This window comes from Strix aluco, chromosome 16 (genome assembly GCF_031877795.1).
Source record: "Strix aluco isolate bStrAlu1 chromosome 16, bStrAlu1.hap1, whole genome shotgun sequence".
Classification (NCBI taxonomy): domain Eukaryota; kingdom Metazoa; phylum Chordata; class Aves; order Strigiformes; family Strigidae; genus Strix; species Strix aluco.
In genome coordinates this window covers 20,921,075-20,933,275 of record NC_133946.1, presented here as the reverse complement: position 1 = coordinate 20,933,275, position 12,201 = coordinate 20,921,075, and the positions used below count along the sequence as shown (strand labels likewise).

At 39.0% G+C, this 12,201-nt stretch overlaps 1 protein-coding gene across 17 annotated transcripts in view; it reads right to left on the bottom strand.

The window, feature by feature from the left end:
• Positions 1 to 12,201, bottom strand: part of PPP6R3 (protein phosphatase 6 regulatory subunit 3) — a 64,231-nt gene that overhangs the window by 9,674 nt on the left and 42,356 nt on the right. For 10 of the 17 annotated variants that reach the window (XR_012625377.1, XM_074841786.1, XM_074841789.1 and 7 more), the window contains 6 exons: positions 11,813 to 11,899; positions 8,072 to 8,169; positions 5,711 to 5,765; positions 3,471 to 3,601; positions 2,188 to 2,306; positions 620 to 773 (listed from right to left, as the gene is read on the bottom strand). Coding sequence is in view for 16 of the 17 variants with exons in the window: in XM_074841786.1 (XP_074697887.1) it covers positions 620 to 773; positions 2,188 to 2,306; positions 3,471 to 3,601; positions 5,711 to 5,765; positions 8,072 to 8,169; positions 11,813 to 11,899 (644 nt within the window). In the remaining variant the exon portion in view is untranslated. Of the gene's footprint in view, positions 1 to 619; positions 774 to 1,422; positions 1,547 to 2,187; positions 2,307 to 3,470; positions 3,602 to 5,710; positions 5,766 to 8,071; positions 8,170 to 11,812; positions 11,900 to 12,201 lie in introns of those variants that run through there. The other 7 variants (XM_074841798.1, XM_074841800.1, XM_074841801.1 and 4 more) reach the window with 3 other exon arrangements.

Genomic DNA, 12,201 nt, shown 5'->3' with positions numbered 1-12,201 from the left:
ATTAGGTACTTACACAGAGGACTTCAGGTTTTTTTTTTATGTAGAGTTCAAGTCAAGAAAGGAAATTTTATCTCAGGCATTCTCAAAATAGTGCAGAACTGCCTAAGCGAGATACCACAGCTGCATAACTGTGCAAGTTTTCAAAAAAATCAAAACCAAATAAACAAACAACAAAATACAAAACCCCAAACCTATTTGTTTTATAACATCCATAGAACAGAATCATCATAGATGTTTTATAACGTTTACATTCAACAGTTTACATTCCACCCTTCCTTCACTGGGTCCAGTCCACACTAAAAAAATTAAAATAAAAAACTTATTTCACAGCCAAATTATGGTCAGAGACCAATATTAAAGAACCCAAATATTCTTTAAAAACCCTCTAAAACAATGACATACTAGGATCCACCCATCCACAAAAGCCTGCTATGAGGTAGATCACACAAAGACATTCTGTTATAAACACATGGGGCCCTTCAGACACTACACACCTTGTATTCCACCAGAACACTACCCACACAGGCTGAGGTAGCGATGGACACCCCGAAGAAACCAAGTGGCAACTGCCATTACATTTAGTAGTGAAGAACTTGCCCTGAATCATTAACATTCTTACCTCAGAGAGGACGTGAACTCAGAAAAGGAAGCCCAGCCAGTTTCTTTTGCTGGCATAGGTTCTTCTGTACTCCACACGTCAGACCCAACAGAATCCAGATTGGCACCATGTGCAGTCTCCATGGGTACATCAAAGTTAGCTGACCAGTTTGGTGCTGAAAAACCATCAACAAGTTCATTAGGAACAAATTTAAATAAAGAACATGAACGCACATATTCCTAACACACTGATTCTCTATATGTAAATTCCAAAAAGAACAGCAAAATTCCTAACTAGACTTTAAAGCACATGCAGAAGAATCTCCTGTATACTGTTAAAAAATGAATGCATTTCCCTAAACGGGAAATTCTGCTAATAAGGCAGAATTTTCAAAACAGTAACTCACAAGTATTCTGCTAAAAATCAATATAGCTTATCTGAAGAACAAAAACAATAAGCCATACTAAATCACAAGTATAATCCCACTTTATTCTTTAAACTAACATTTGTTATAGTTTTTCAAAACTGAATTTCTATAACAATAATAAAAAAAAAATCTTAAGACTTCTCATCCCTTTTTCACTTTCCTATGCACGTTTTTCTGAACATTGAAAATGAGCATGTCAACTTAGGTACGGGCAGCATTTCTCATGCACTAACACCACTGCTAAGTTTCAGAAAAGTTTAAGGCTTTTTACAACTTAAAATATTTATTGGGATCTTAGATTTTGGAGCAACTGTGACTTAACAGCATCTAATTTAGGATAGGTCAATTCAAAATACTTCACCTACCCAAGGGAAACATGTTTTTCATTAACACTTACATACAAAAAAACAGGCTGAAAAGGAAGCTCTGACTAGCAATTAGAAATTCCAACCCAGGCAGATATGGGAGGAGACCCACATGGATCAAAACTTGTTTGACACACAGATGCCAACGACACCAATCTGACAAAAGAAAAGAAAACCCTTAACTTTTCCTTCTATTTTAATTTAATTCCTTACAGTCTAGATAAACACAGGGCTTTTACCTACAGATATTGCCAGTTTAACTAAAGCCAGCTTAGTCTACTGTGACTTGAACGTGAAAACTTTTAAACCAATCAGTTAAGTTTCCACATGAGAGTCTACTGATGCACATCTTTCATTCACACACGAAGCCAGACCAATACAAATTCACTTGGCTTCTGTAGGAAGTCTTAAAAGAGCTTTGTTAGATGAAAAGTTGATCTGAAAGGCTTCCAGTAAAAATAACCATATTTTAGTTTTGGAGATTAACAATCTATTCGTTTTGCAGGCATTCAAGATGTATAAATGATTACATTTCATCCTTTTCTTTCTGATTATTCCTCCTTTTTTTTTCCTCTTGAAGAGTAGAAACATGAGAGACACTAAGTAACTTGACTCAAGACATGTTAGGATTCAAACTTCCCAACATTTGCATGCTCTATTGCAAGCAGTCTTTACAGTGGGAGACTACTTTATTAAGATGAAGTAAAAACAGTAAGTGAGGAAAACTCCTGCAAAATAAGACTACTAGATCAAACACTTTTCTAGAACTCAAAGCAGCTGGGAGAAAAGCTACGTACGTTCACTTAGGTCTACTTCCATTTTGTCCTCTGTATTGGTGTGCGATTCAAACAAGTCTTGTTTTGTCCCATCCTCTTCTTCAGAATCTGTACTTTCTTCGCTGTCCGTACTGCCCGAACTTAAAATACAAAGAGATAGTTTACATTCTCTGTTTAGTATCAGACCCTGAGCACAGTGAAATACTGGAGGGTTTGAGGCTAAAGAGAATTACAACAGTTATAATTTCTGATAGATTAACTGAAGTATAATTTGTTATTTGTTTGTATTGCCCTTATTTCTCTCTAAAAAACAAGGTTTAAGGTTTTTCACTTGATCACATGAAGAGGCTACCCTTTTCCCCCCCATTTGCAAGTAAAAGACAAAGATTATTTTTACTCCTGCCATGCAAAAGGGAGCAGAAACGGTAAGTAAGGAATCAGAGCTGTGTACAGAGATTGTTGGGTCTATTTGGTCTCTTTACAACAAACAGAAGCGCTGAAATACAACACTCATCAACACCAATCTAACAAGATATAACTTGTTTTATTTTAAAATCTAACAAATCTATTTTAAAATCTCCCCAACTGTACTCCAGTCCATCATCTTTAACTACATACAAACTTGAAAACCTACGGGCATCTCTCTCTCTTCCCCTTGAGCACAAACAACACAAAAAGCAAGGTCATGTGAGAAGGTAAGGATGTCCCTGAAACACATCACATTAAGTAACCACAACACCATCAGACAAAAGAATTGATTTTTGTACAGCAACACACATTTCAAAGGGGATAAGGGAAGAAGAGATCAGGTTTGTGACTCGAGCTACAAGAAGGTCAGAAAAGCCAAGACTACCCTCGGACAAAATTCAGTAGATATCAATGGAGGCTGCATAGCTCAGAGATGCTCCTTCCCCTCAGGGCAGCTTCCTGTGCAGTTTTGTCCCCAACCATACTGGTACTGTAGAGAAGAGAGCAAGGTCTACAGAGGTGTGGAGCTGGACTGCCTTGTCCAAGCCAAGAATGGCTGAGCAGGTTTAAAAGTAGAAGGAAAGAATAAACAGCACAAAATACCTGAGCTACAACAGCTAAAGTGCAGGAAGAGCTGAGTAGGCAGAGCAGCTGTTGCCATCTTCTGCAAATTATGGGTGGAAGACAGACATTAGAGCCATCCCTCTGCTCATTTCTCCACATAATGCAGTAGCTAGTTGTGCTGGACAGCCTGTGCTAACAGTCAGCCTGAAGAAGACACGCTCAGTATTGAGGGCTCACTATACCGCTCTTTGGATGAAAAACACATTTCTTACCTGGAACGCCTCTGGGATTCTGGTGTAAATGCAATATGTTTTTCTTCCCAAATGTCTTCTTCATCAGAGCCACCATCATCAAACTGCTGTATCCGCTCCTTACAGCATGCCTCAAACAAGGCTATATTACCCTAAATACAGCAAACGTATAAAATCTGTGTTTATGATTAATTATTCTACTTACATTAGCAAATATTTGAAAATATAGAATCCTTTAGGTTGGAAAAGACCCTTAAGGTCATCAAGTCCAACCATTAACCTAACACTGCCAAGCGCACCACTAAACCACGTCCCTACTAAGCATCACATCTACAAGTCTTTTAAACACCTCCAGGGATGGTGACTCAACCACTTCCCTGAGCAGCCTGTTCCAAGGCTTGACAACCCTTTTCGTGAAGAAATTTTTCCCAGCATCCAATTTAAACCTCCCCTGGTGCAACTTGAGGCCATTTCCTCTTGTCATATCACTTATTACTTGAGAGAAGAGACCAACACCCACCCCACTACAACCTCCTGTGCTGGCTTTGTGTGGTGGGGTTTTTGGCAGCAGGGGAGGGGGCTACAGCAGTGGCCCCTGTAAGAAGCTTCTCGAAGCTCCCACAGCTCCAGGTCGGACCCGCCTCTGGCCAAGGCCGAGGCAATTAGTGATGGTGGCTGCGTCTCTGCGACAACATATTTAAGAATGGGAACCTGAGAGGGGGTTGGGGACTTTGAGGATGAGTTACAAGAAGGACACCTAAGTGAACACAGAGGTCAGTGGAAGGAAGGAGGAAGGAGCGGGGGGCGGTGGACTGGAGCAGAGACTCCCCTGTATCCTATGGTGAGACTGCAGGGGCACCCCCCTGACATCCATGGAGGTCACTGGAGGAACAGAGATCTGCCTGTGGCCTGTGGAGGACCCGTAGGACTCTGTGGGGAGAAGCAGCCCCTGTGGTTGTGGTTTGGCACTGGGAGGACTGCAACACGTGGGGGTGACCCACGCCAGAGCATCTCAGGAAGAATGTACCCCATGGGGAGGAGTCACGAAGGAGAGAGTTTGTGGGGGACTGTCTCCTGTGAGAGGGACACACATGGAGCAGGGGGAGAATGCAGAGGAGTGCTGCCCCCTCCCTTGCAGGAAGAAGCAGCAGACTGACTGCACCCCCCATCCCCTGTGCCGCTGGAGAAATATCAGGAACAAAACCAATCCCTGGAAGAAGGGAGGAATGGGAGGTGTTTTTAAGATATGGTAACGCCTCTCACTGTCCCACTCTGTCAAGTGTTGGTTTTGTTAGTGTTTGAATTCATGATGTTCTTATTTTCTTCCCTTAACAAGCCTCTTTTGCCTGCGACTGTAAAATGGGTGAGTGACCCCTCCCTGTCCTCATCTCCACTCCTGAGCCTTTTGATTCATTTTTCTCCTGTGAGGGGGCAAGGAGGAGTGAACTCAACCTCCTTTTCTCCAGCCTAAATGACCCCAGTTCCCTCAGCTGCTCCTCACAGGACTTGTGCTCTAGACCCTTCACCAGCTTTGTTGCTCTTTGTACGTGTTCCAGCACCTCAGTGTCTTTCTTGTAGTGAGGGGCCCAATCGCATCCTTAGTCCTGCTGGCCACACTATATGTATGACCATTATGAAGAGAATCTTAAACCAGTGGGGGGAAATACATTTCTTTAAAAACAGCAAACCAGAATATCTGAACAACTTAAAGCTTGTCAAGAAAATATTCAGTGGTGCTTGCTTTACTCAAGCTACTAAAAAGTTGAGTGGACCATCAAAGAACAGCTAGAGGTTTCCATCATGTTTAACAAAGGCATGCAGGAATGGCATTGAAGAGCTTTTCAGATAACAGACTACTAAGCGCTCCAGCTTTATCTTCTGTAGAGGGGTTCACTTCAGCTCAACTAACAAATAATATCTATGGCTAAAGTCTCTGTCCTTACTTCCCTGTCACCACAATCTCACTGGAAGACAGAAATAGCTTCTACCCATAAAACACAAGTATGCAATATGCACAGATCAGATCCAAGCCTGTTCTTGAACCTGGACATACAAATTAGAAGCAATTCTGTTTAATACTAATCACAAACAACTATAGTGTCTTCCAATTAGAAAATCTCATGATACCAGAACAATGTAGGGTAGTTATATTCCAAAGATTACACAAAGGAGTAAATATAACAACCACCACCAAACCCATGAGGTCACACTGAAGTTTAAGAGACAGTAATTTTCCTGATAGCACAGGAATACATACTTACACTTTCATTCGTATTGAGGGTAAAGTTGATGTCTGAGACCCGATCAAAAGAAACACTACAAAAAAAAGCAGATGTATGCAATAAACAAGATGTTGTGTTATGACATGAAGGCATTTCATTTCTCTTAGGTTTCTCATTTTCCAATAATCTAAAAATATAAAAGATTAAAGAGAAAGTTTCCAACATAAAACAGCCAAATTCCACATTAAGGAGGCCTGGCATTCACGTGATTTTTCTAAGTGGAAATATTTTAAACAAAAATACAAAACCATGTCATGTCTACCCTGTAGTTAGCTGTGAAGATGCAACAAGTCTACCTGAAGTTAAGCAAGCATAACTGAAATTATACAAGCAAATCTCAAATACTGTACTCTTATGCACTGGAAAAAAAAGTAGTCCTAAAGAATGCCTAATCTGACTATGGTCTACCATGATACAGCTCAAAATCCTACAGTTTTTATACCTTCTAACTGATTTCACCACGCTATAGAAGGACCTTCTCATCAGGAAGAGAGAAAGTGGAAAAAAGTAGTATCAACGTCTGTTTCCTAAAGAAAAAAAATTAAGCTTTTTTTTTTAAACAATTCACTGAAGTTTTTTCCAAACTGCACAGTAAATATTAGGCTTTACAGATCTTCCCATATTAAGCTATTACTAAGTTTCACTAAAGTAATTATAAACACGTCTTAGACTAGAAATAGCATTAGGCAAACTAAATCTCTAGGGGAAGAAAAAAGAAACAGGAAGAAAAGAGTTAATATATTCTTTCTATAGCCACACAGAGCACATGACTCTTCCTCTAATCCTCATTGCATTATAAAGTAGGGAACAAGGTAAGTGGTCTAAAGGAACATAAATTTTAAGTGTGACTCAATTACTGTGCAAGTTACCATCTAAATTACTGTACAAGAGTAAACTGGTAATTTAAGCTGTAATTAATTCTTGCACAAAAGGCAACACTTAAGTAACTTTATCTGCAGTTTAATTCAACTCACAAATACATCATCAGGATACCTATCACAAATCTCAAGAGATCTGCTTACACAAGTAGTCATCTTTCCACCAAGACCATGCACTACCAAAGGCACAATCTTAAAGGAATTCCAACTCCTGTCCTTGCCAAAGTCCACTTGCTTCTAACAAAGTTAGAGTATCCTGAATTGCTTCCTCTCCCATCATATTTTAACCTATGATCTCAGCAGAATATGTGGTATAAAAAGACAGCAATACTTCCTAGATGCACATGCAAGCTTCAGAGAAGTATCACTTACTAAACATGGAATTATAGAATAGAATCACAGACTGGTTTGGGTCAGAAGGGACCTTAAATATCACCCAGTTCCACGCCCCCTGCCATGGGCAGGGACACCTTCCACTAGCCCAGGTTGTTCACAGTCCCGTCCAACCTGGCCTTGAACCCTTCCAGGGAGGGGGCAGCCACAGCTTCTCTGACCAACCTGTGTCAGGGCCTCACCACCCTCACAGGGAAGAATTTCTGCCTTAGATCTAATCTAAATCTGCCCTCTTTCAGTTTAAAACAGTCATGTCTTATAGAAGAGCACTGAGACATTTTATTGTATTTTATCCTTCTAGAAACCATCTTCAAGTAATGGTTTTTACTCTTACCTGCATGTTCTTGCATCCCAAGCCATAAATTCTTACAAAGATTGAGATAACTATTTTCAGCAAGAACACCCATTCTTTCCCTTTCCCGTTATAGCATCAGTTTAATTAGAACTGAAGAAAGAGAACAGTTTTTGTGTTGGGTGTTTTTGTTGTGGTGGGTTTTTTTTTCACCTGACCAAGACTGTTCTCATTTCCTCATCACTTGCCCTATTTATAGAGAGTCTTAACTGCCTTGACCTTGCAAACAAAGGTAAATTTACAATTCCCTCTCTTACTGTCCCCTGCACTCATGGATGTGTTTCTTTTCCAGGAAAAATTAAGAGTAAAGCTATTCATCTGGTCTGGTACATAGATTCAGCAGGGGAAAAAAAACCAAAAAAAACCACCACTTTGAGGCACAGAGAAAGTGGAAGTGCCCCCAGCAATGCCATGTCACTGGACAGACACAGCTCTCAAAAGCAGAGTTATAATTTAGTTATTTATTCACAAGCACCGTGTTCTCATGTTGGTACAGCCAGGACACCAGAAATAGAAGATAAGCCTTGCTTTCCTCTCTAAACCATTCAGGGAGGCTTCTATCAATACACACAGCTAGTACAAGAAGACAGAACTGATTGGCAACTGCCTTGCATTAGTAAAGGCTTGTCTTTATCATCAGCAAAACCATAGACAAATACACAATAAGAAAGGAAATTCCCGAGACTATAGTCAAAGCCAGTGTAACATTATACTCACTTGCCGATGTCATCTTGATCAGCAAACTTCTCATCGTTGAAGCCAAACTGGTCAATAAAATTGGACGTCATTTGTTGCATCTGATAATCAGAAAAGGCCTGGCAACCCCAGGACCAACGACAGTGATATAATGATTCTAATAATACTCTAAATCCTATTTGCCCATTTTGCTCCAAAGAAATAAAAGTCTCCCTAATCTACACATAAAAAGACAGGAAAAGGATTTGTCTTAACTGTTGAATTTTTAAATGGTAACGCTGAGTGCACACCTACTTACAGTTACTGACTTGAAAGCCAAGTAATAGCAGCTCTCAATAAGGAAGTTAAATCTCTAGTTTAACCATATGTTAATCAGCACCTTTCAAAATGCACCCCAAAAAACCCAGTGAAACAACACAGTATACTAGATAAAAAGTTGTCTTTGTTCAAAATGACATGAATTTATAAACTGTAAGAACCAGAAAAGTACATTAGGTACGGACACAAGCACAGTTGCATATTTATCATGTAGTTATCACTAGAAATATCAGTCTCAGGCACACACACTAGCAGCATATATTCAATACCTACAAGAAGGAAACTACTGAACATTTTACATTGCAATGCAGGGCCACTGACTCAACTGTGCTTTTTTTTTTTTTTTTAAATAAAGATGCCAGTGTCAGCTGCCAGCAGATGGGTATATCCACATTAAGGTACACATGGGCATTTTCTCCCATCCATAACAATAGCTTTTGTCCCTTATTTCCCACGACTAAATTATCACACATTCTCTAGGAACTTTTAATAGTGTTATTTCAATGTGTAAAGTCAGCCATTGCTAAGATATTCTAGAAAATACAGCTGTCACATCAACTCTCGGTTTCTTGCCCAGGTAGCTAAAGGGACCCAGTACACAGGCAAAACCTTTGAAGAAGGTGGTAACGCTGAACAAAGTGAATATGGAAAGAAAACAAGAGAATGGTCAAAAAAAAGCAAGTTTGGATTAAGGCATTATGAAGACTGGAGGAAGAAGAAAGGAGATACAGAAGAATGAGATATACAGCAAAGATCCTATGAGGGCTAAGAGTGGGTCTGAAAAACCCTCATATTTCATAGGGTAGGGTCACTATGCTAAGCCAGGCCAAAGCAAGAACTCTTACATTTTGATCCTAAATTTAAAAATCTGATAGTTCTTAAAACTTCAGGATTTGATACTAACACAATTAGTGTATCAATATTACACTGGTGGACAATCAATTACTGACTGTCCTCCCTATAAAATACTCTGCTTCACATCAGTTACTGAGCTTGCCTTTCCAGTAAAGTATTTTCACTGTTACAGATATTAAAAAGCACACATTAGTGATTACCTCCAGGGGAAATTAAAAAAAATAAAGGAGTTCAACAGACTTGTTGTTTTACAAAAGGTGCAACCACTAAGAGCACCACTCACCAGGATAAACAGATAATTAAGACGAGGTTTATGGCATCAGCTAGTTCTGAAACTAATGTGAAATCTTATCACTACATCAAAATTGTCTATAACAAGTATACAAAATACAGTTATAAACTGCTAGTGTATCTCAGACCCTAGGCAGTTCTAGCCTTTTCTCTAATATATTTTCAGTATGCTTAAGAGAGACAAAAAGTGGTACTAAGTTGGTGGAGAACAGAACAACAATGATTTCCTGGAATAAAAGTTTCCAGAGCCACAGCAAGACAGCACATTAAACACTGCTGTCATGAGAAACTTTACAACCCAGAACTAGGTGATGGAACACTTCTTCAAAGATGTCAGTTTTGAAGTGTTATTCAGAAACTTACAGAAAAAGTGTTTGAGTAAAAAGGGGGGAAAAAAAGAAACCTTCCCTTCTGGAGCAAAGGGTCTTCATTAGAAGAAAACCATACCAAACTAGATTTGGATGCCAGAAGGAGTCATAGCAAATGTAGTTCTGCACAGGCAGAAGTTCAATTTGATGAAAATAAACCGAAGATCAATAGGTTTCTTCATATTTTCCTCCCTTATCCAATTCCTAATGAGTCCACTTCAATTTTGGAAATTCCCTTCTGTTTCTCCCTTTAACTACTGATCTAGGCCTGGGTATTCTAGCTGAAGCCAGAGGCATCTTTATGAACTAATTCATGCAGCTGAAGAATGCTTTAGGTAATTTCAACCCATTTCCCATCAATGTCTAGTATCATGTCTAATATCATGCTTTCCTCACTGGGTCAGTCTAGAAATATTTCATTAACTTAGAAAAAAAAAAAAAGATTAAGAAAATGGTGAAAAACTTGAAACAGCACTGGACCGTCTGCATTTCTCCAGATTAACTAGCTGGAACTGCTGGGATTGCTTAGGCACAGCAGGTCGCTAAGAAGATGCATGAAAAGCACAGAGATATTTGAAGATCTTACTTTCTCACTAGAGCTGCTACAGTTTATAGTCGTCAGGTGCACCTTACATGCGCAAAAATCACTGCATCAGATAAAAATACATCACATTCTTAAATAAATGGTGAGCCACCACCCACAATTCAAAGTTAGACAAGCAATTACTTTTTATAAAAACTACAGTAAGATGCAGAAAGTACCAAAGCCAGTCTTCGGCTAGGTAGTTACTACATAGCTGTTAGGGCGAGCTGAAAGATTTGGGTTAATAAGCCAGATTAAGTAATGTGTTCTGTGTAAGGAATTTATCAGCAGTCTTGTGCTGCACAGCTCCCACTCTTCCACTGGCAGTGAAAGAATTGAAAGAGATGTATATTTGAGATGGGACAGTACTATTACAGAAATGCTGTCCTTCATCATAATGGCACCAATGTTCTCCATCATCACTCATCACCAAAAATACTCTAATACCATAACCATATTAAACACTGTATCATTATCAATTAGTCAGCTATGAAAGCATTAACACTTCAAGGTGGACACAGTTTTGACTTAAGCTTTTAGGCTGGCTGATATGAAAATTCCCTAGGTGTTCTCAATTTTTTTCATTAAACCAAATAATAAATAATTATATCTGAAACACTCACAAATGAGTTGTCAAAAGCATATACTAGATTTAAAAATAAGTGTTCAAGTTCATTGGAAATTTAGTTCAGGAAGATCTGGCTATGTACACTTGTCAGGTATCAAGGGTCTCTAAAGCTAAACATGCGAGCTGCTAGATACAACCTGTCACTGGAGCATACTTAGCTCTTCATTTATATTGTTTGACAGCTGCAGAGTTCAGCATTTTGCCAAAAACTAAAAGCTTGTGACAACAAATAGCCAACCCTCCTTGTTTCCTCATCAAAATAAAGGTCAACATTTAAAAAAACATATCTATTAATTAGCAAAACCAAACAGAAACCTATACTTGCTTTCATAGCAATTTACATTTGCCAGAAAACACAATTAGAAGCCACCATTTCAAACGTGTACATCTAGTAAAAACTTAACACAGAAACTGCGTTCAACTTAGCCAGAGAGCTGGCATATCAAATGTGTTCTTAGGCATAATGGGTAGAGATCTGCATACGCAGCGTGGTCAAAGACTAAAAACTGGAAGGCACACCAAGATGCTGTGACTTGTGTTAAAAACCATACCCCTGGGTTTGATAAGACACAGCTGGGGGCATGCACATGTCTAAGTTTTATTTTAAACTTCCTAGATTTGGATTTGCTTGTGGTCAAAAATACAAGTTCCACTGCTTTTTAAAGATTACTTATTTTCACAGAAAGAGCAACCCATGCCTTTAAAAGAATTCAACTCACCTGCTGCAAAGAGGAATCCTGTGAGAAACCAGTTTCTTTAAAGTCAATTTCATCATCACTGGAAGAATGAATGTGGCAGGTAGTAACCTATACAAAGGAATTGAGTCCTTTAGTCTAGCACAGCTACTCAAGTATACTCACACTATCTGGCTGAATCTTCAGTTCCATTTCAAAACAAGAAACTGAATTATTTTCAGTTTTTCCAACTGCTATACCACATAAACAATCCCTGAAATGTTTCAATAGCATTAACACATATATAAATATTAGATACCCCAAAGAAAGCCAAAGCTTTTGACTACTTCAGAATGACTATTTAACATAAAAAAGCCAGTCCTAGAGCTGACAGCTATCTAAACCAAAATGAGAGAAAACTTGCATCTTGTCTT